The sequence below is a fragment of the Oncorhynchus mykiss genome, chromosome 1, assembly GCF_057628025.1.
Source record: "Oncorhynchus mykiss isolate SJ-2025 chromosome 1, ASM5762802v1, whole genome shotgun sequence".
Lineage (NCBI taxonomy): Eukaryota > Metazoa > Chordata > Actinopteri > Salmoniformes > Salmonidae > Oncorhynchus > Oncorhynchus mykiss.
In genome coordinates this window covers 19,618,697-19,642,221 of record NC_143022.1, presented here as the reverse complement: position 1 = coordinate 19,642,221, position 23,525 = coordinate 19,618,697, and the positions used below count along the sequence as shown (strand labels likewise).

The 23,525-nt window shown below is 40.8% G+C and overlaps 1 protein-coding gene across 4 annotated transcripts in view; it reads left to right on the top strand.

Moving 5' to 3' along the window:
* Positions 1-23,525, top strand: part of xxylt1 (xyloside xylosyltransferase 1) — a 71,423-nt gene that overhangs the window by 6,900 nt on the left and 40,998 nt on the right. For 2 of the 4 annotated variants that reach the window (XM_090198023.1, XM_090198047.1), the window contains exons 3-4: positions 1,611-1,758; positions 21,504-21,872. In XM_090198023.1, the coding sequence (XP_090054149.1) occupies positions 1,611-1,758; positions 21,504-21,511 (156 nt within the window). In that variant the 3' untranslated portion in view covers positions 21,512-21,872. Of the gene's footprint in view, positions 1-1,610; positions 1,759-21,503; positions 21,873-23,525 lie in introns of those variants that run through there. The other 2 variants (XM_021574921.3, XM_090198012.1) reach the window with 1 other exon arrangement.

Genomic DNA, 23,525 nt, shown 5'->3' with positions numbered 1-23,525 from the left:
ACTGATCATCCCTAAAGCCAACACCTCATTCGGCCGCCTTTCGTTCCAGTTCTCTGCTGCCTGTGACTGGAACGAATTGCAAAAATCGCTGAAGTTGGAGACTTTTATCTCCCTCACCAACTTCAAACATCTGCTATCTGAGCAGTTAACCGATCGCTGCAGCTGTACATAGTCTATTGGTAAATAGCCCACCCATTTTTACCTACCTCATCCCCATACTGTTTTTATTTATTTACTTTTCTGCTCTTTTGCACACCAATATCTCTACCTGTACATGACCATCTGATCATTTATCACTCCAGTGTTATTAACCTGCAAAATTGTAATTATTCGCCTACCTCCTCATGCCTTTTGCACACAATGTATATAGACTCCCCTTTTTTTTCTACTGTGTTATTGACTTGTTAATTGTTTACTTACTCCATGTGTAACTTTGTTGTCTGTTCACACTGCCATGCTTTATCTTGGCCAGGTCGCAGTTGCAAATGAGAACTTGTTCTCAACTAGCCTACCTGGTTAAATAAAGGTGAAATAAAAAAAATATATTAAAAAAACCTGCACATGTTCATCTGATCATTTATCACTCCCGTGTTAAACAAGTCAGAAATTTAGTTTTAAAACAGCACATTTTCTAAAGTTTTCGGTCAGAGTGCGCGCCATTGTCCACGCCCACCACCTAAGCCCCATTTTGATCCAGAAAAAGCCCTGTTATGATACAGTAGGTGAGTTTTTAGTTTTTTTTTCTCATGCTTTCTTTTGCCATCCTTTTTCTTAATGTTGTGCTCGATGATGTCAAAAATAGAATGTAAGTAGGACTTGGTACAGTACAACTGAGGAATATAATTGTAATAAGAGTACAACTGAGGAGTCTCTGACACTTTTCTTGTATTATTTAGTACATGTGGGTTGTTGGGAGGAGCTCTGCCCCGTCTTGTTTACTATCTCAATTATTCATCCATAGCTCTTAAAAAAATAACTTAATCTATTAAATATACAAACAAAATCTATAAATAAACATCATTAATGTTTAATTTTCTGCTGTCATTCCCGCATTTTCTGTGCTCAGGCGCTCTCAACTGTATGTCATTTGGGAAAGGCAATATCACCATTTGTTGGGTTAAGAATTTTGAATTGATTGAATCCAATGTTAATGTGATGAAGGTCTTTTAATTGCACTGTGGCTAGTGGGTAGTTTACATAACACTTATGTACCGGAAAATGGGCTTACGTAAGATCATATTTGTTTCTGCAGAAATAAATATATGTAAAATCCTCTTCTTCTAATCTGGAGGGAGATCCACATGATCTGACTGGGGAATGCGGCTCGGTTCTGCTTCTCATCCAAATCCCTGCACTGCACCATGGGATTAGGGCCCCTGGGGTAGCTTGGAGTGTGACCTGCTGGGAGAGTCAGGGAGATGGGGCTCCTGGAGAGGGGAGGGTGTTTGATTGTGAGGAACCCTTATGCACATCCCCTTTGCAATTAGAACAATAAGGTTATAAATGTCATGGGCATGTGTCTTGTACAATTGTCAGTATCAATTCTGAATTACTTGAATGTCTGAATGACATGTTTCTCATATGCCTGACTGCCCTTGTTTGTGGTGAAGGTGGTGTTCCATGACGTGGGGGTCCTGAGCCAGAAGCTCTTCCCCATCGTGGAGGCCATGCAGAAGCACTTCAGCGCCGGCTCCGGGGCCTACTATAGTGACGCCATCTTCTTCCTGTCAGTGGCCATGCACCACATCATGCCCGCAGGTAATAGTTACTTTATTTACAAAACCAAATCTGAATGATGTTTCACGTTTTCATAGGTATTTACTGTATGTTCCACTGCACAGTTGATATCATTACCATTTAAAACTATGAAGTTAAGTGTCACTCACTATATTAGTTGGGTGTGCTTTGCTCCCGAGGTCTGTATCAGATGTTTACTACTTTTTTTACTTTGGATGACTCACAGAAAGTACCCCGAAGTCTATCCCAAGGTGACCAGCTCAATCTGAAGTTCTGTGCTTGGTGGATGACTAATCTATCTAGCCTGGGTGCCAGTCTGTTCTCTTGCCAACTCCTTATGGAATTCTCATGCAAAATGGTTTGGATTGACAATGGAGTAGGCAACAGCACAAACCGATCTTGGGACCAGGCTAATCTGCCCTAATGGAGTCAGAATCCCAGAAGGCTGTGTAGAGTAGAGATGGCTAGCTGTCTGTCTCTCTTTGTCTGTGTGCACAATGGTTGAAATGAAAATTGTAACGCGCTGTATAATTCCTTGTGCAGCCGTGTAGGCAATACAGCTCGCTTAGTTCCTTGATCTGATCTGTAGGCTATGCATCAAAGTAGCCTAATTTGCATTTTTTCAACAAATATAATCTCAGCGTCTGTTCAAACAATAAACCCCCAAAAATTGGATCCCTATTATAGTCCCCACAAAAGTTGTTTTTTATTTAGAAGTAATAACTAGTGATTCCAGGCTATTGGTAAAAACAGCTGCGAGATATGTGCTTTTCCTCCCTGACTATTCTTTGTTGATATGGGAGTGCGTACTGAAGCAGCATATCAAAGGGGAATAACATGGTAGGTTACGCTGGGAAATATATTCATATTTAATTATGAATCAGATTATTTCAAATGGCGATGTGGGAAGAAAATCAAAATCACTTTATTTTCAAGATTGATGTTTTGGTTTAGCTTTGCATTAAATTAACAACCTATTTTGCATTGATAACCAAATATAATCTCAGCGACTGTTCAATCAATAAACCAAACATTGTAGCCTGATTAGAATCCCCCCAAAACATATGTTTAGAAGTGATAACATTATTCTAGGCTATTTTGAAATGTAAAATCAGATGCTGTGTGCTTCTGGGGCGGCAGGTAGCCTAGTTGTTAAAGCGTTTGACTAGTAACCGAAAGGTTGCAAGATCGACTCGCTAAGCTGACAAGGTAAAAATCTTTCGTTCTGCCCCTGAACAAGGCAGTTAACCCACGGTTCCTAGGCCGTCATTGACAATAAGAATTTGTTATCAAATTGGGATAATATTATAGGTTACACTGGCAAATATACTGTAAGAATATTATTTAATTATAAATTGTATTATTTCACATGGAGATCGAAAAGGCTAGCTAGCATGCAGTGTTTATCCAACTTGCTAGCAAGGGAAGACAATTAGAGGGACACTTATTTTGCTTTCACCACAAATGAGAAGACAACAAGAAAACCTCTGTCGCCCCCTTTTGAATGTTTCTATTTGGGAGTCTGGACCGGTGAGGTATCATGCTACCAAAAGGTGAATGTTGTTTTAAAAAATCTGACTCCACCCAGCGCATGCAAGTTCGTAGATCTCAGCACATGAATATTGTAGTAGAGGGTGTAACCCTCAGTGAGTCATGACTTGATTAGTGAGTGGGCACAGATGGGCTCTCGGATGAGAGACTGAGGAGTGTTTTGCAAATACTCTCACTCTCTTTATCTCTCACATGCTCAAATACACTCATACATTCTCTCATTCAATTTCACACACATTCACTCACTCTCTCGTATTTATACCCCTTGACTTATTCCACATTTTGTTGTGTTACAGCCTGAATTCAAAATCTACACACAGTACCCCATAATGACAAAGTGAAAACATGTTTTCACCATATGTCATAAGATCAGTCAGTCAGTTGTCCATTTAGGTCGTAGGAAGCAAAGTTTCAGTGTAAACATGACCCAAAGTGCCTTTAGTGAATGCACCAGAAACACAAGCCTTGGATTCCAAGAAATCCTGAATTCCTATAAGAAGAAACATCCGGGAGAAGATTGCAGCTTGACATTTGCAGACTTCACGGACTGGTGGAAGAGCTTTTTTTTCTTTTTCTCAATACTTTTTTGTCATTCACACTAGACTGGTCAACAACACATCGCTCAAGGCTCAGTCAAAGAGGTCTGAAGAAAAAATGCAGGCATGAAACACACTCAAAGGAATCAAACGAGGTCTGAGAGAGGAATGATTAAGAATGAATGTGCTGTGTTCCTCTGTCTGATCTGTTGTCACTCTGAGCTTTCACATCTGCCCGGCCAATTTACTGCTTGCCCTTTCAAATAGCAATTGAAGGCTAACGTGAGGTTGAATAGATGTTTTTTCTGTCCATGTTTTCTGCAATTCTCGCTTCAGATTCACCAAGTAGCTTTTCCTTCGTCAGAGGAATTGTTATATCTTCAGAGGGACTGCTGGAGTTTTCACTTCACTTGAAGATAGGCAGTTTGTGTGATTGTGAATGTGATTTTGTGTGTGTGGACCTTATATTTTCTGCACAGTTGAGTGATCGCTAGAATTGCCACAAATGGAGATGTGAGGGAAAGTGGGTCAAGTGCAGTTATTTTATTTATCGTTTTGATGTTTATCATTTATATGAAAGTATTCCAGCTGTTTTGGAAAAGATGTAGCTCTCTGTGGGGGCTATAGATGATTTGTGTTAGGCTTTCTCCCTTTTACCCCAGCCATACGAACTGTTCATTACTCCAACCATACAGAACACTATGGGTAGCATGAGGCAATGCAAATGGGGGAAAAATGGCAACCTTGACATTCCAGGTCACAACAATTTCATCATACAATACTGTCACTTGTCAAACATTCAACTCCAAAGTGACTCACAAGTATGTACAGTGAGGGACTGATCAACAGCCTAAATCAAATCAAATGCTATTCATCACATGCTTCGTAAACAACAGGTTTAGATTAACAGTGAAATGCTTACTTTGTCAACAATGCAGAAATAAATCAAATAGAAAAATAATAAATGTAATAATAAATACACAACGAGTAACGATAACTTGGCTATATACACAGGGTACCAGTACTGAATCGGTGTGAAGGGGTTGTCACGACTTCCGCCAAAGTCGGCTCCTCTCCTTGTTTGGGCGGTGTTCGGCGGTCAACGTCACCGTCTTTCTAGCCATCGCCGCTCCATTTTTCATGTATCCATTTGTTTTGTCTTGTTCCCTGCACACCTGGTTTTCATTCCCCAATCAATCTACATGTATTTATTCCTCTGTTCCCCATGTCTTTGTGTAAGATTGTTTGTGTTACGTGTGTATTGTTGACACGCCAGACTGGCTTGTTTTTTCCATGTTATTTTTCACAAAGATGTTTATTGTTAAACTTTGCAGTTAGCCTTCAAAATAAAACTATGTCATTGACAGTGATACAAATAGTAGAATTATGCCATAATTGAATAGATCATGCTAAACGAGTTCGTAATGTTATATAAAATCAACAAAAGACAATTTGTTAATTTGACAAATCTGTTGAAATCACACTGGATGTGTTATACTTTAGAATTGCATTGGGGGCATACTTATATCACCATACAGCTTTACCTATGGATTGTGGATCAATGACATGGGGTATCCGTCTATTCAGTGGCACCCAGAGAACATTAGCATTGTAGCTCTTATTGCGGGACTGTGAATTGAGCCACATTTACTGTCAACCTATGTGTATTGAACACTATTCCAGAGGAAAAACAATATTGCGTGGATCTTTTGGAGTCTGATAACTCTGAGAAGGATGTTGGGAAACATACATTAGGTATTGAGTAGACTGATACCTCATTTCATTGATCCCCAAACCTTAGGTAAAGCTGTACTGTGCAATATGAATGTCAATACACACAATAGGCTGACTGCAGATGTGATTTCACAGTCACAGTCCCGCGATAAGAGCTACAATGCTATTATTTGCATAAACTCTTCACAGTGGTGTTTTCCTTGGGTGTCACGGAGTAGATTGATACCCCATTTCATTGCTTCACATTCCAACCTTGTTTAACATTATCTAGTCTAAATATGGCATGATTCCACCAATTGTAACCTTCTGCATTACTTTCAAAGATTTACTTTCATTTTGAAGGCAAACCGCAAATTCCACTATTGTGCCTAATCCTTATTGTGGCTAGCTTCACAACACATAACCCAGTCAAGTCTAGCCTCACTAGCCAGATGAAGCTAGCTGGCTGCTTATAGCGTTCGTTTTGAGCAACAGGGTTAAGTAGCTGGCTAGCTATTTATTTTCATGAACTGAAGTTAAATTTCAATAGGCGAACAACAAGTGGCTACCTAGCTAATACTTACTCACAAGGATTCCTAAATCATTGCTAAGAATAGTGAACATGACTTTAGTTTCTACTGGTCATTGTTTTCAGGCTGGTTGTATTGGTGCTAGCTAGATACTAAGCTAAAGCTAGCTAGCTACCCCAGAAGTTGCGGTCGAACATATAATAATTTATTACCAACGCGGTATTGTAAACACATATTTCGTGGCTGGTGTTTGCTTGTTTGCAGACTTTTTTGTTCAGCTTTGACAGTGCTACTGATAATAGTGGTGCCGCTTGCACTTGCAAATTCAGAACACACAATATTCTATAATAGAATGGTGTTCTTTGACGTGTCAAATTAAAAGCTTATTTAACGCGTCAAATAGTGTTATTTAACGTGTATCTTTTTTGACACGCAAAGACCCAGACGGCGTTTCATAGTGTAACTCCGGTAGGATAACATCTGAAAAATAGTGCACTTGGTAACGTTAGTGTGTATCGGTGCTCGACCAGTCGCGAAAACCAACATCACCCATGACAGAGAATGGTTGATTGTCATGGGCAATGAATTCTATTATCTTGGCGTTAATGGATTTCGCCTTGGAGTTGTCTCGCTGAATTGTTCTTACTCTTTAAAATGACTGCTCGACTTGTTGACTGCTCGATCTACACAGCAGACATTGTGGGCTAGGTTAGGAATGCTGTGTTGCAAGTGTAGCGCAACATTTTACGTGGCATCATTATGTCATGTTATATAGGTATGCACGTCAGCTTTGACATCGGTTTTTCACATTGACGTTAAACTAGACATCGGGCCGATACCGATGTTGGCCTTTTTAGGCTAATATCGGCCGATTTCAATGTTCACCGATATTTTGTGTGTCCCTAGTATCTAGGAATGAAGTGACAAGGCAAAAGGATAGATGATAAACAGTATTACCAGCATATGTGATAAGTCAAAAAAGTTAGTGCAAAAGGGGTCAATGCAGTGTCGTGATGTGACTTTCATTAATATGATGACTGTTTATCGAAACAAACTAACTGTTTAATTGTCACCAATTTAAAAATAATAATAATGTGTTAATCATGTAACAATTAACTCATTCGGAATTTGGCTCACAACGTGAAAAGTTGTTTAACAAGTTACTATCTTCCGACTTAAACTCTAAAGATATATAGATGTCTCTTACATCACTAAGTCCTTTATTAAGTCATTACCTCATCAGTCTCATTCTGAACATCGTAGACCTCTTGAATTCACAAGAACCCTAATCTTATTGATGAATCAGCAATACACAAATTGGCTTAATTATTTATTTAGTAACTAACTACATAGTAACACAGAATACACACACACACACACAGTATAAGTTATTGATTAGACATAATACAATGCAAACAGGTCCCTAGTGAACTAACAACATCATGACTGCTTTGTTATAAAAGGGTGGTCAATAGAAATAGAGGGAAAGACAAAGAGATTCAACTTATCGGTGTTACATTTGGAACCTACTCTCAAAGGAATAGTAATACTTTGCACATGAACCACCGCTCATTCGGATAAGATATGCAATGTATATATTTACACGTAGATATCTTTGTCGTCTCTCTGTTAAAACCAATTGATCCTTCTATGAGGACGGGGCTGGATGGGTGTAAGGCTATGGTTGTCCACCAGAGGTCACAATGTCCTTAGTTTAGAGCTTCTCTGGTAGTGAAGTGGTTGTTAGAACAAATACTTCAGATGCAGCAACACTTGTCTGAGATGGGATTCTCCTTCCCACCTTGTCTTTAATCAAAGTTCTTGACTACTTTACATCCACAGCTGCAGACTGTGAAATGTTCTGGTCTAGTCTTTATCTTCTTCATTCATGTTAAGAGTTTCAGAGTTTCTAACTATTTCAACGGTTTCACGTCTTTTTGTCTTGTAGTTTGATTTTTGATTTGATGATTTGATTCGATTTTTGGTGGTCTCAATGAATGGCTATTCGGGGTTCAGCTCCCGACCACTTTACACACCAGTAGTAACAAAATGGTGTACTGGTGTCACCATTTTCAGCCGTGTATCCACCAATCCACGCTGTCTGGTCTGGTAGTTTCAACCATTCGTAATGTCCAGCTCACACCGCACATCTGCTTTGTCTAATGGACATTCCGTTAGTGAGTCCTTTTTTAAGCATTCTGGCCAAAGGGGTGTTCCGTCATGCGGAAACGAACTCTGAGCTCCCATAGGCATGACTACTGACTGTGCATAACTTATATAAAAAACAATTATCTCATTAGAAAACTAAAATCACATTTCTATCTTTAAAAAAATACTCTCATGGCCCCCCGAGTGGTGCAGTGGTCTAAGGCACTGCATCGCAGTGCTAGCTGTGCCACTAGAGATTCTGGGTTCGAGTCCAGGCTCTGTCGCAGCTGGCCGCGACCAGGAGGCCCATGGGGCAGTGCACAATTGGCCCAGCGTCGTCCGGGTTAGGGTGGGTTTGGCCGGCAGGGATATCCTTGCCTCATAGTGACTCCTGTGGCGGGCCTGGCGCAGTGCACGCTAACACGGTCGCCAGGTGTTCGGTGTTTCCTCCGACACATTGGTGCGGCTGGCTTCCGGGTTGGATGAGCATTGTGTCAAGAAGCAGTGCGGCTTGGTTGGGTTGTATTTCGGTGGACACATGGCTCACGACCTTCGCCTCTCCCGAGTCCATACTGGAGTTGCAGCGATGAGACAAGACTGTAACTACTACCAATTGGCTATCACAAAGTTGGGGAGAATTTAAAAATAGTTTTTTTTTTTAAATACTCTAATACTTAATCATTTATGTTATACAACATTTAGATGTAAACTTGACAAATAGAATAGAACCCTTTCCAAGTTAGTTATTTCGTTATACCATCCGTAATGACATCACAAAATAATAAACAATATGACAGGATTATTCTTTAGATCTCCATAGACCATTCTTAACATTCCTATCTTGAAACTTCTTAAGGCTAGGGGGCACTAGTTTCACGTCCAGATGAAAAGTGTGCCCAAAGTTAACTGCCTGCTACTCAGGCCCAGAAGCTAGGATATGCATATGCTAGGTTTGGATAGAAAACTGTTTCTAAAACTGTTACAATTATGTCTGAGTATAACATAACTTATTTGGCAGGCGAAACCCCGAGGACAAACCATCCAGGATTGTTTTTTTTTTGAGGTCACTCTCTTTTCAATGGGTTTTCTATGTGGATCTAGATTTCTAAGGCACTTGCTTGCAGTTCCTATCGCTTCCACTAGATGTCAACAGTCTTTAGAAATTGGTTGATGTTTTTACTTTGAGAAATTAAGAAGTAGCCATTTCCTATCTGGGTGGATAGCGAAGTGTACTGTTGTGGTTGGGGCGAACGACCTGAAAGCTCGCTCCACTTTGTTTTCGTCCGGTATTGAACACAGTTTATTCCGTCTTAAATTTGATCGATTATTTACGTTTAAAAATACCTAAAGTTGGATTAGGAAAGTTGTTTGGATCATTTGTAGTCATGTTGCGCGAGTTGGAACCGGTGTATTTTCTGAATCAAACGGGCCAAATAAATGGACATTTTGGGGATATAACGACAGAATTGACCAAACAAAAGGACCATTTGTGATGTTTAATGGACATATTGGAGTGCCAACAGAAGAAGATCTTCAAAGGTGAGGCATGAATTATATTGTTGTTGCTGACTTTTGTGTCGCGCCTGGCGGGTTGAATTATGATTTTCATGTGTTTGTTTGATGGGGTGCTGTCCTCAGCTAATAGCATGGTTTGCTTTCGCCGTAAAGCGTTTTTGAAATCTGACACTGTGGCTGGATTAACAAGAAGTTCATCTTTCAACCAACACTTGATTTCTGAATATTTATTATGAGTATCTCTGTTTTTGAATTTAGCGCCCTGCTATTTCACTGGGTGTTGTACGGGATTGGCGCGCGAAGGGATCACTAAGAATTTAAGAATATTGTTTCAAAGTTCATTCTTTGGCCGTTAGAGTTTTTGGCGGCTTAGGTCGTCTGTAGACAAAGGCATTCCTTTGATTGGTACTGAAAGGCAGAGAGGGGAAGTTTCCCTCCCCTTAATTTATGACAGGGTGTGAAGTTGTCATAAACCGTCCCAGCTCCCCCCTTTCCTGTGGCTGTCAGCCATTTGCCAAGCTGGCATCTTTGATCCTCAGCAAGCAGAGAGTCATGACAACAGATAGTCCGAGTAGCTGTTTGGTTACCTTGAACTATTTATCAGTCTTATAGCTTGGGGGTAGAAGCTGTTCAGGGTCCTGTTAGTTCCAGACTTGGTGCATCGGTATCACTTGCCATGCTATAGTATAGAAAACAGTGTATGACTTGGGTGGCTGGAGTCTTTGACAATTTTGGGGGATTTCCTCTGCCACCGCCTGGTATAGAGGTCCTGGATGGCAGGGAGCTCAGCTCTAGTGAGTTGCTGGGCTGTATGCACTACCCTCTGCAGTGCCTTGCGGTTGGATGTCAAGCAGTTGCCATAACTAGTGGTGAATCAGCCAGTCAAGATGCTATCAATGGTACAGTTGTATACATTTTTGAGGATCTGAGATCCTATGCCAAACCTTTTCAGCCTCCTGAGGGGGAAGAGGCATTGTCGTAACCTTTTCACAACTGTGTTGGTGTGTATGGACCATTATAGATCCTAAGTAAAGTGGACACCAAGGAACTTTTAAAGCTCTCGACCCGCTACACTGATGAGAATGGGGGCTTGCTCGGCCCTCCATTTCCTGTAGTCCACAATCAGCTCCTTTGTGTTGCTGCCAGGTCTCTGACCTCCTCCCTATATGCTCTCTGATCAGCATAATAATGGTGTTGGAGTCATGCGCGCCCACGCAGTCTTGGGTGAATGGGGAGTATAGGAGGGGACTGAGCACAGATCCCTGAGGGGCCCCCATGTTGAAGGTCAGCGTGGCGGATATGTTGTTGCCTACCATCACCACTTGGGAGCTGCGCTTCAAAAAGTCCAGGATCCAGTTGCGGAGGGAGGAGTTCAGTCCCAGGGTCCTTAGCTTAGTGATGAGCTTGGAGGGCACTATGGTTTTGAATGCTGAGCTGTAGTCAATGAACAGTATTCCTACATAGGTGTTCCTCTTATCCAGGTGGGAGAGGACAGTTTGGAGTTCAATAGAGATTGCATAATTTGTGGATCTGTTGGGGCGTTATGCGAATTTGAGTGGGTTAATGTGAGCCATGACCAAACCCAAACGGAATCTGCAGGGATTTTTTTCTATTTTCTGCAGCGATTTATGCTGAAAATCTGGAATTCTGCGGAAAGCTTTTTTTTTTTTGCCTCTAGTGTCGTAACATATACAATTGAAGTCGGAAGTTTACATACACTTAGGTTGGAGTCATTAAAACTCGCTTTTCAACCACTCCACAAATTTCTTGTAAACAAACTATAGTTTTGGTCGGTTAGGACATCTACTTTGTGCATGACACAAGTAATTTTTCCACCAATTCTTTACAGACAGATTATTTCACTTATAATTCACTGTATCACAATTCCAGTGGGTCAGAAGTTTACATACACTAGTCAACTTAGTGTATGTAAATTATTCTGACATTTCACATTCTTAAAATAAAGTGGTGACCTAACTGACCTAAGACGGGGAATTTTTACTCTGTTGAAATGTCAGGAATTGTGAAAAACTGAGTTTAAATGTATTTGGCTAAGGTGTATGTAAACTTCTGACTTCAACTGTAATTGAATAACATTGGGAACATGGTTTAATGTAAATAAATGCTTATGAACCTATGGTTATCCTTCTACTAAATCAGTCAAAAATAACCTCTACATTGACTCAACCATTAATTATTTTATCGTAAACTTTACCTTATGGAAAAATATTATAGATAAATAAGTAGAGCGTCATCAGCAAAGTGCAAAGGCATATAAATACAAATAATACATTGAATAATCCATCTATAAATACATAAATACCAAATTGATTAGATTACCAATTCTGTCTTTTCGTTCCATTCATCATATAACTATTCATTAACTATTATCAAGTTGCTTCAAACCAAAACATAGAAAGAGTGGTGGGTTTGGGGGGGTGTGACTGACATGCATTTTTGGGCTCAATGCTATTATACTTGTTGTTGAGGCTGGAAATGACCGCTTGAGACACCGTGGTCCAAGAAAGCCAGATCTGCTACAACAGGTCGCTCACTCACTGGCTGGAGTAGGATAGCGAGTGCACATCTTCCAAAGGCATCGGTCGTCTCATCAAGGATGAAATGTCCTTTCCCTCTACAGCATCTTTGATGTCCTGTTCATATTGTGGATAGAGCTTGTGCAGCTACTCTGTATGCAGATAGGATTGCGCTGGGATAGACCCTCCCTGCTTGCAGTGTTTCTGAACATGGGCCCCTTCTCGAGGTATGTCTGCATTGATTAATATTCTTTTGAACTTCTTTCTCTCAGCTTTGGAGGGGGTCTTTGCCAGGCAGGAGGCAAGGATACTGATTTTGTTTGGACTGAAAAAGAATGTAGAAAATAAAGAAGATTTGTAAAATTTGGAAAATTAAGATTTCTCCGGTTGAGTTCAATCGCAGGTCTATAGTGGATCTCAAGTTTTGAAGCTAAACACACACACACACACACACACACACTAGAGGTCGACCGATTATGATTTTTCAACACTGATACCGATTTAACCTGTCTACGATACTGGTTCCCAATTGGGAATCAACCCTCCCACGTGCAGCTGGAACGGTGGCGCATGGAACGCAAAAATATTCTTAAAAATATTTAACCTCCACACATTAACAAGTCCAATAGCTCAAATGAAAGATAAACATCTTGTTCATTTAGCCAGCAAGTCAGATTTCTAAAATGTTTTACGGCGAAAACATAGCACATATATATGTAAAACCACCACCAGACACAGCTCATTTCAATAGCCAAAACATGCAATCAACAAACGCAGGATTAAAAAATAAATCGCTCACTAACCTTTTGAAAATCTTCATCAGATGACAGTAATATGACATATTACACAGTACATATTTTTTTTTTTCAATAATATGCCATTTATATCCATAAATGTCCATTTACAGTGAGTTCACCTTCAGAAATTACTCAAAAACGCCCGCAGGAAATCTATGTAGCGCGGCAAGATAACGTAAAATAGACATCATAAACTTTGACTAAATATACATGTTCTACATATAGTTAGAAAGATACACTGCTTCTTTATGCAACCGCTGTGTTAGATTTATTTTTAACGTTACAGAAATCGCACACTATTCCATATTGTGAGACAGCGCTCAGTTCCAAGCTACATTTCCACGTAATGTTGGAGTCAACAGAAACACAGATTTTAAGCATAAATATTCCCTTACCTTCGATGGTCTTCGTTCAGAATGTTCTGGAAGGCTTCATACTTACCCAATACATCGTTTGGTTTCAAGTCTTGCGTCTTTGTATTAGCTACTGCTAATAACATCAGCTGAAATGCACCCAAAACGTCCTCTGGTCCGGATAAGTTGCGCATCAAAACTTCAAAATTACACATTATATGTCGACTAAACAGGTCAAACTAAGTGCAGAAGCAAGCTTTATGATGTTTTAGACGTGCAAAACAAACTTCAATTCAATCGCCCATCGTCTGCCCTTCTCTTCAGTGCTGGAAACAAAGGAATGACTGTGACCAATTCGCGCCCATACGCACAGCCTATTCTCTCGTGGCACGCACTAATTTCACTCCCATAGGGTCAATTCTCGCGCGATTTGAACGGTTTGAAGCTCTAATGAAAGAGGACATCTAGCGGAAGAGATAGAAAGTGTCCGCAGAATCATAGCTGGTTGGGAAGGGTGGGGGCCATGACGTCAAAGTTGCTCCAACTTTCATGGCCACAAAAACTAGTTTGGAAGAATGCCTGCCCTGTGAGTTCTGCTATACTTACAGACATAATTCCAACGGTTTTAGAATCTTTAGAGTGTTTTCTATCCAATAATAATTTTTATTTGCATATATTAACAATTTTTGACAGATTTTTTTTCCAGTTTACTAGGGGTACCCAATCTCTCCAAAGGGGGCGTATGTCTGCCATATCCTCAACAGGTTTTAATCGGGCGATTTTTAAAATTTTTTAAAAAATTTAAAAATTAAAAATAAAAATATATATATTTATATATATATATATTTATATATAAAAAATATATAAAAAATTATAAAATAAATGTAAAAAATATTTATTTACATATATATATATATATATATATATATATATATATATATATATATATATATATATATATATATATATATATATATATATATATATTTTTTTTTTACATTTATTATTTTATAATTTTTTGGGAATAATGACAATTACAACAACACTGAATTAACACTTTTAACTTCATATAAAACATCAATAAAATCAATTGAAACATGTTCAATTTGGTTTAAATAATGCAAAAACAAAGTGCTGGAGAAGAAAGTAATATGTGCCATATAAAAATATGTGCCATGTAAAAAAGCTAACGTTTAAGTTCCTTGCTCAGAACATAAGAACATGAAAGTTGGTGGTTCCTTTTAACATGAGACTTCAATATTCCAAGGTAGAGGTTTTAGGTTGTAGTTAATATAGTATTTATAGGACTATTTCTCTCTATACCATTTGTATTTCATATACCTTTGACTATTGGATGTTCTTATAGGCACTATAGTATTGCCAGTGTAACAGTATAGCTTCCGTCCCCCTCTTCGCCCCTACCTGGGCTCAAACCAGGAACACATCGACAACAGCCTCACTCGAAGCATCGTTACCCATCTCTCCACAAAAGCCGCGGCCCTTGCAGCGCAAGGGGAATAACTACTCCAAATCTAAAAGCGAGTGACGTTTGAAACAGTATTAGCGCACACCCAGCTAACAAACTAGCCATGTCACATTGGTTACACCAGCCATTAGGCTGATAGGCTTGAAGTCATAAACGGCACTGTGCTTGCGAAGAGCTGCTGGCAAAACACACAAAAGTGCTGTTTGAATGAATTATTACGGGCCTGCTGCTGCTCAGTCAGACTGCTCTATCAAATCAGACTTAATTATAACATAATAACACACAGAAATACGAGCCTTTGGTCATTAATATGATAGAATCCGGAAACTATCATTTCGAAAACAATTTTTTTATTATTTCAGTGAAATACGGAACCGTTCGGTATTTTATCTAACGGGTGGCATCCCTAAGTCTAAATATTCTTGTTACATTGCACAACCTTCAATGTATGTCATAATTACGTAAAATTCTGGCAAATTAGTTTCGCAATGAGCCAGGCAGCCCAAACTTGCATATACCCTGACTCTGCGTGCAATGAACGCAAGAGAAATGACACAATTTCACCTGGTTAATATTGCCTGCTAAACTGGATTAGTAGTTATAACTAGTGATTATGATTGATTGTTTTTTATAAGATAAGTTTAATGCTAGCTAGCAATTTACCTTGGCCTCTACTGCATTCGCGTAACAGGCAGATTACTCGTGGAGTGCAATGGTTAGAGTGTTGGACTAGTTAACTGTGCGGTTGCGAGATTGGAACCCCTGAGCTGACAAGGTGAAAATCTGTCGTTCTGCCCCTGAACAAGGCAGTTAACTCACAGTTCCTAGGCAGTCATTGAAAATATGAATGTGTTCTTAACTGATTTGCCTAGTTACAGTGGGGCAAAAAAGTATTTAGTCAGCCACCAATTGTGCAAGTTCTCCCACTTAAAAAGATGAGAGAGGCCTGTAATTTTCATCATAGGTGCACTTTCATCATAGGTGCACTATGACAGACAAAATGAGAGAAAAACATCCAGAAAATCACATTTTTTTAATGATTTTTAATGAATTTATTTGCAAATTATGGTGGAAAATAAGTATTTGGTCACCTACAAACAAGCAAGATTTCTGGCTCGCACAGACCTGTAACAACTTCTTTAAGAGGCTCCTCTGTCCTCCACTCATTACCTGTATTAATGGCACCTGTTTGAACTTGTTATCAGTATAAAAGACACCTGTCCACAACCTCAAACAGTCACATTCCCAACTCCACTATGGCCAAGACCAAAGAGCTGTCAAAGGACACCAGAAACAAAATTGTAGACCTGCACCAGGCTGGGAAGACTGAATCTGCAGTAGGTAAGCAGCTTGGTTTGAAGAAATCAACTGTGGGAGCAATTTTTAGGAAATGGAAGACATACAAGACCACTGATAATCTCCCTCGATCTGGGGCTCCACGCAAGATCTCTGGGGTCAAAATGATCACAAGAACGGTGAGCAAAAATCCCAGAACCACACGGGGGGACCTAGTGAATGACCTGCAGAGAGCTGGGACCAAAGCAACAAAGCCTACCATCAGTAACACACTACGCCGCCAGGGACTCAAATCCTGCAGTGCCAGACGTGTCCCCCTGCTTAAGGCAGTACATGTCCAGGCCCGTCTGAAGTTTGCTAGAGAGCATTTGGATGATCCAGAAGAAGATTGGGAGAATGTCATATGGTCAGATGAAACCAAAATATAACTTTTTGGTAAAAACTCAACTCGTCGTGTTTGGAGGACAAAGAATGCTGAGTTGCCACCAAAGAACACCATACCTACTGTGAAGCATGGGGGTGGAAACATCATGCTTTGGGGCTGTTTTCCTGCAAAGGGACCAGGATGACTGATCCGTGTAAAGGAAAGAATGAATGGGGCCATGTATCGTGAGATTGAGTGAAAACCTCCTTCCATCAGCAAAGGCATTGAAGATGAAACGTGACTGGGTCTTTCAGCATGACAATGATCCCAAACACACCACCCGGGCAACGAAGGAGTGGCTTCGTAAGAAGCATTTCAAGGTCCTGGAGTGGCCTAGCCAGTCTCCAGATCTCAACCCCATAGAAAATCTTTGGAGGGAGTTGAAAGTCCGTGTTGCCCAGCAACAGCCCCAAAACATCACTGCTCTAGATGAGATCTGCATGGAGCAATGGGCCAAAATACCAGCAACAGTGTGTGAAAACCTTGTGAAGACTTACAGAAAATGTTTGACCTCTGTTATATACCCTTTGTTGGCATTGACAAAGTATTGAAATCAACTTTTGCTTTTGACCAAATACTTATTTTCCACCATAATTTGCAAATGAATTCATAAAAAATCCTACAATGTGATTTTCTGGATTTTCTTTCCCTCATTTTGTCTGTCATAGTTGAAGTGTACCTATGATGAAAATTACAGGCCTCTCATATTTTTAAGTAGGAGTCCTTGCACAATTGGTGGCTGACTAAATACAGTGCCTTGCGAAAGTATTCGACCCCCTTGAACTTTGCGACCTTTTGCCACATTTCAGGCTTCAAACATAAAGATATAAAACTGTATTTTTTTGTGAAGAATCAACAAGTGGGACACAATCATGAAGTGGAACGACATTTATTGGATATTTCAAACTTTTTTAACAAATCAAAAACTGACAAATTGGGCGTGGAAAATTATTCAGCCCCCTTAAGTTAATACTTTGTAGCGCCACCTTTTGCTGCGATTAGAGCTGTAAGTCGCTTGGGGTATGTCTCTATCAGTTTTGCACATCGAGAGACTGACATTTTTTCCCATTCCTCCTTGCAAAACAGCTCGAGCTCAGTGAGGTTGGATGGAGAGCATTTGTGAACAGCAGTTTTCAGTTCTTTCCACAGATTCTCGATTGGATTCAGGTCTGGACTTTGACTTGGCCATTCTAACACCTGGATATGTTTATTTTTGAACCATTCCATTGTAGATTTTGCTTTATGTTTTGGATCATTGTCTTGTTGGAAGACAAATCTCCGTCCCAGTCTCAGGTCTTTTGCAGACTCCATCAGGTTTTCTTCCAGAATGGTCCTGTATTTGGCTCCATCCATCTTCCCATAAATTTTAACCATCTTCCCTGTCCCTGCTGAAGAAAAGCAGGCCCAAACCATGATGCTGCCACCACCATGTTTGACAGTGGGGATGGTGTGTTCAGCTGTGTTGCTTTTACGCCAAACATAATGTTTTGCATTGTTGCCAAAAAGTTCAATTTTGGTTTCATCTGACCAGAGCACCTTCTTCCACATGTTTGGTGTGTCTCCCAGGTGGCTTGTGGCAAACTTTAAATGACACTTTTTATGGATATCTTTAAGAAATGGCTTTCTTCTTGCCACTCTTCCATAAAGGCCAGATTTGTGCAATATACGACTGATTGTTGTCCTATGGACAGAGTCTCCCACCTCAGCTGTAGATCTCTGCAGTTTATCCAGAGTGATCATGGGCCTCTTGGCTGCATCTCTGATCAGTCTTCTCCTTGTATGAGCTGAAAGTTTAGAGGGAAGGCCAGGTCTTGGTAGATTTGCAGTGGTCTGATGCTCCTTCCATTTAAATATTATCGCTTGCACAGTGCTCCTTAGGATGTTTAAAGCTTGGGAAATCTTTTTGTATCCAAATCCGGCTTTAAACTTCTTCACAACAGTATCTCGGACCTGCCTGGTGTGTTCCTTGTTCTTCATGATGCTCTCTGCGCTTTTAACGGACCTCTGAGACTATCACAGTGCAGGTGCATTTATACGGAGACTTGATTACACACAGGTGGATTGTATTTATCATCATTAGTCATTTAGGTCAACATTGGATCATTCAGAGATCCTCACTGAACTTCTGGAGAGAGTTTGCTGCACTGAAAGTAAAGGGGCTGAATAATTTTGCATGCCCAATTTTTCAGTTTTTGGTTTGTTAAAAAAGTTTGAAATATCCAATAAATGTTGTTCCACTTCATGATTGTGTCCCACTTGTTGTTGATTCTTCACAAAAAAATACAGTTTTATATCTTTATGTTTGAAGCCTGAAATGTGGCAAAAGGTCGCAAAGTTCAAGGGGGGCGAATACTTTCGCAAGGCACTGTACTTTTTTGCCCCACTGTAAATAAAAGGTTTAAAAATTGTAAAAATAATTAAAATAAAAAAAATAATCGGAAATCGGCGCCCAAAAATACTGATTTCCGATTGCAATGAAACCTTGAAATCAGCCCTAATTAATCGGCCATTCCGATTAATCGGTCATCCTCTAACACACACACACACAGCCCATAAACCTGAAAGTATGTCTCACACACAAAGGCGTTTTCAAACAATGATAGTTAACTAAAAAAGGTCACAAAAATGTCTGTTACTTGCTGCTTTTGTAATTCCTAACTTGTCACTTGTTTTGATAGCCAAAGTGATGTGGTGGAGCTAACTTGTTAGCTAGCTAACAGAAGCTAGCTAGCATAAATTACGTGATGGAGCTGGAGTGACATGGGAAGCTCGCAAGGCTAACGTTAGTAAGCTAGCTAACTTGCCACTCTATGTAGATGCAGACAAACATGAACAGATATTAGCTAACTAGAACAAACCTACCAGCTAGTTAATATATCTGTAGCTAGCTAAAGCATCAGAATGTTTACCTAGTCCACTAGCCCTCCTATTTTTGTGTTGGAGTGACCTCAGGTGCTCCACCGCATTTTGACGCCGTATGTAGTCGATTGAATGCTGACAGACTTTGCAGAAAAGTACTCCTCCATCCTCATGCAGTTCAGCTGGAAACTGGTTTCCAAGTGTTTACTCCTAAACTCTTCTGCTGTATGTCTGGTCTGTATGTCTGGTCATTTTCTTTTTAGATACTTCTCTTCTCAGACAGCTGTCATTCATTCACAGAGCTGTCTGCACCCTGCACCTCTCACTCACACAGGGGAGTGGGGAGAGTGGGTTTACACCCCTGGTTACACTTTTCGGTGTGAAAATCCATGAAAACGGAGGAAAATTATTCAACAACAAATCCATTTTATTTAGCTTTTTTTATCAGCTGGCAGCTTATTTTTAGCTTTAGAATCCCATGCATTCCATTTTAAATTCTGCACATTTTCATCAGAATGCTACGTGTGCGCATTCCGTTATGGTCTATCCATGACCATCCTTTCAAAGCATTTCATGGCTATATTATTATTATTATTATTATTATTATTATTATTATTATTATTATTATTATCATTATTATTATTATTATTATTATTAGAACCTTTATTTAACTAGGCAAGTCAGTTGAGAACAATTTCTTCTTTACAATGATGGCCAAACCCGGACGACGCTGGGCCAATTGTGCGCTGCCCAATGGGACTCCCAATAATGGCTGATTGTGATACAGCCTGGAATCAAACCAGGGACTGTAGTGACCCCCACAAAATAGCAGAATTGTTCAGGAGCCCGTGAAATGGCAGCTATCCATTGCAGCGCCATTCTATCCTTATATTAAAAATAAGCATCAAATGCAGAACTCGCTCTTCAGAATAGACGAGGGAGAGTACACAATGGAAATATTTCTCAGTAATTTAATTTAGCCCCTGAGAAATTAATCCTTTAGAAGTGTCTGATGTTTACCTCTGAAGTCCCAGGGGGTCTCTACAACATGTCCTGACCTGACTGTTCCCCTGGCCTCAACCACACCTGGCCCTTTTGTTAGAGAATTGGTTATGTTGTTTAGACAGCTCTCTATCACCTCCACACTCCATTCCCCAGGGATCATCAGAAACCTTGTCAAGTACTGAGCGTGGTTGATAAGCAGATCAGGTGCATAGAAACTATGAAATAACACATATGGAATCATGTAGTAACCAACAAATTTTTAAACAAATCAAAATATATTTTAGATTCTTCAAAGTAGCCACCCTTTACCTTGATGACAGCTTTGCACACTCATGAGGTAGTCACCTGGAATGCATTCCTATTCATGCGTGTGCCTTGTTAAAAGTACATTTGTAGAATTTCTTTCCTTCTTAATGCATTTGAGGCAATCAGTTGTGTTGTGACAAGGTGTGGGTGGTATACAGAAGATATTTGGTAAAAAGTTCATATTATTTTTGTAAAAACATTTTTTATTTCACAAGGCAAGGCAGTTAAGAACAAATTCTTATTTTACAATGACGGCTTACCCCGGCCAAAACCTACCCTAACCCAGACGACACTGGCCCAATTGTGCGCCTACCTATGGAACTCATAATAATGTCTGTTTTTGATACAGCCCGGGATCAAACTAGGGTCTGTAGTGACACCTCGAGCACTGCGATGCAGTGCCTTAGACCGCTGCGCCACTCGGTAAGAACAGCTGAAATAAGCATAGAGATACGACAGTTAAGAACAAATTAGTCTTTACAATGACAGCCAAGGAACAGTGGGTTAACTGCCTTCGGGGCAGAACGACAGATTTTTACCTTGTCAGCAAGGGATTCGATCAAGCAATCTTTTGGTTACTGGTCCAATGCTCTAACCACTAGGTTACCTGCCACCCCATGTGATGGTGTAGGGCTACTACAGCATTCTGCAGCCATACGCCATCCCATCTGGTTTTGGGCTTAGTGGGACCCTCATTTGTTTTTCAACAGGACAATGACCCGAAACACCTCCAGGCTGTATAATGGCTATTTGACCAAAAAGGAGAGTGGTGGAGTGCTGCATCAGATGACCTGGCCTCCACAATCACCTGACCTCAACCCGTTTGGGATGAGTTGGACCGCAGAGTGAAGGGAAAGCAGCCAACAAGTGCTCAGCATATGTGGGAACTCCTTCATGACTGTTGGAAAAGCATTCCCTGTCAAGGCAAATGGTGGCTACTTTGACGAATCTCAAATATAAAATATATTTTGATTTCTGGAACAGTTTTTTGGTTACTATATGATTCCATATGTGTTATTTCATTGTTTTGATATCTTCACTATTAAAAATAAAGAAAAACCCTTGAATGAGTGTCTAAACTTTTGACTGGTACTGTATGTTTTGTCACCATCTGAACAAATTATAATGAGTTTGGGCTCGCTGCCCGAAAGGAGTCCGGTCCAGGGCCAGCTCTTTCTTAAGGTAAAGTTGTTGCACTGGGAACATGTGCACCCAACACAGAAAGTCTCATTCTCCATGGGCTGCTCTGAAAGGACTTCACGTTTTTCTATAAGCGGGGATGAAAGAGTCGTCGCTTGAGAACCTCAAGGAATCACAACGCAGTCACCAGGCCTTTCCACGGACGCTGTGAGGAGGCCTGTCTGCTCGCATTATTTCCTCTGCTCTCCCCTGGGGAGCTTGTTCCAGCTATTGAACCCTTCCCAACAGATCCATCAATACAGGCTGAGAGACCTGGGAAATAGGTTGGGCAATACTGATCTGGACTGCGCTGTGTTGGACAGCTGTGTGAATGATACCATTGGTCATGAATAGAGTTAGACAGACATTTGTCAATATACACTGCTCCAAAAAATAAAGGGAACACTTAAACACAATGTAACTCCAAGTCAATCACACTTCTGTGAAATCAAACTGTCCACTTAGGAAGCAACACTGATTGACAATAAATTTCACATGATGTTGTGCGAATGGAATAGACAACAGGTGGAAATTATAGGCAATTAGCAAGACACCCCCAATAAAGGAGTGGTTCTGCAGGTGGGGACCACAGACCACTTCTCAGTTCCTATGCTTCCTGGCTGATGTTTTGGTCACTTTTGAATGCTGGTGGTGCTTTCACTCTAGTGGTAGCATGAGACAGACACAAGTGGCTCAGGTAGTGCAGCTCATCCAGGATGGCACATCAATGCGAGCTGTGGCAAGAAGGTTTGCTGTGTCTGTCAGCGTAGTGTCCAGAGCATGGAGGCGCTACCAGGAGACAGGCCAGTACATCAGGAGACATGGAGGAGGCCGTAGGAGGGCAACAACCCACCGCTACCTCCGCAGGAGGAGCACTGCCAGAGCCCTGCAAAATGACCTCCAGCAGGCCACAAATGTGCATGTGTCTGCTCAAACGGTCAGAAACAGACTCCATGAGGGTGCTATGAGGGCCCGACGTCCACAGGTGGGGGTTGTGCTTACAGCCCAACACCGTGCAGGACGTTTGGCATTTGCCAGAGAACACCAAGATTTTCAAATTAGCCACTGGCGCCCTGTGCTCTTCACCGATGAAAGCAGGTTCACACTGAGCACATGTGACAGACGTGACAGAGTCTGGAGATGCCGTGGAGAACGTTCTGCTGCCTGCAACATCCTCCAGCATGACCGGTTTGGTGGTGGGTCAGTCATGGTGTGGGGTGGCATTTCTTTGGGGGGGCCGCACAGCCCTCCATGTGCTCGCCAGAGGTAGCCTGACTGCCATTAGGTACTGAGATGAGATCCTCAGACCCCTTGTGAGACCATATGCTGGTGCGGTTGGCCCTGGGTTCCTCCTAATGCAAGACAATGCTAGACCTCATGTGGCTGGAGTGTGTCAGCAGTTCCTGCAAGAGGAAGGCATTGATGCTATGGACTGGCCTGCCCGTTCCCAGACCTGAATCCAATTGAGCACATCTGGGACATCATGTCTCGCTCCATCCACCAACGCCACGTTGCACCACAGACTGTCCAGGAGTTTGCGGATGCTTTAGTCC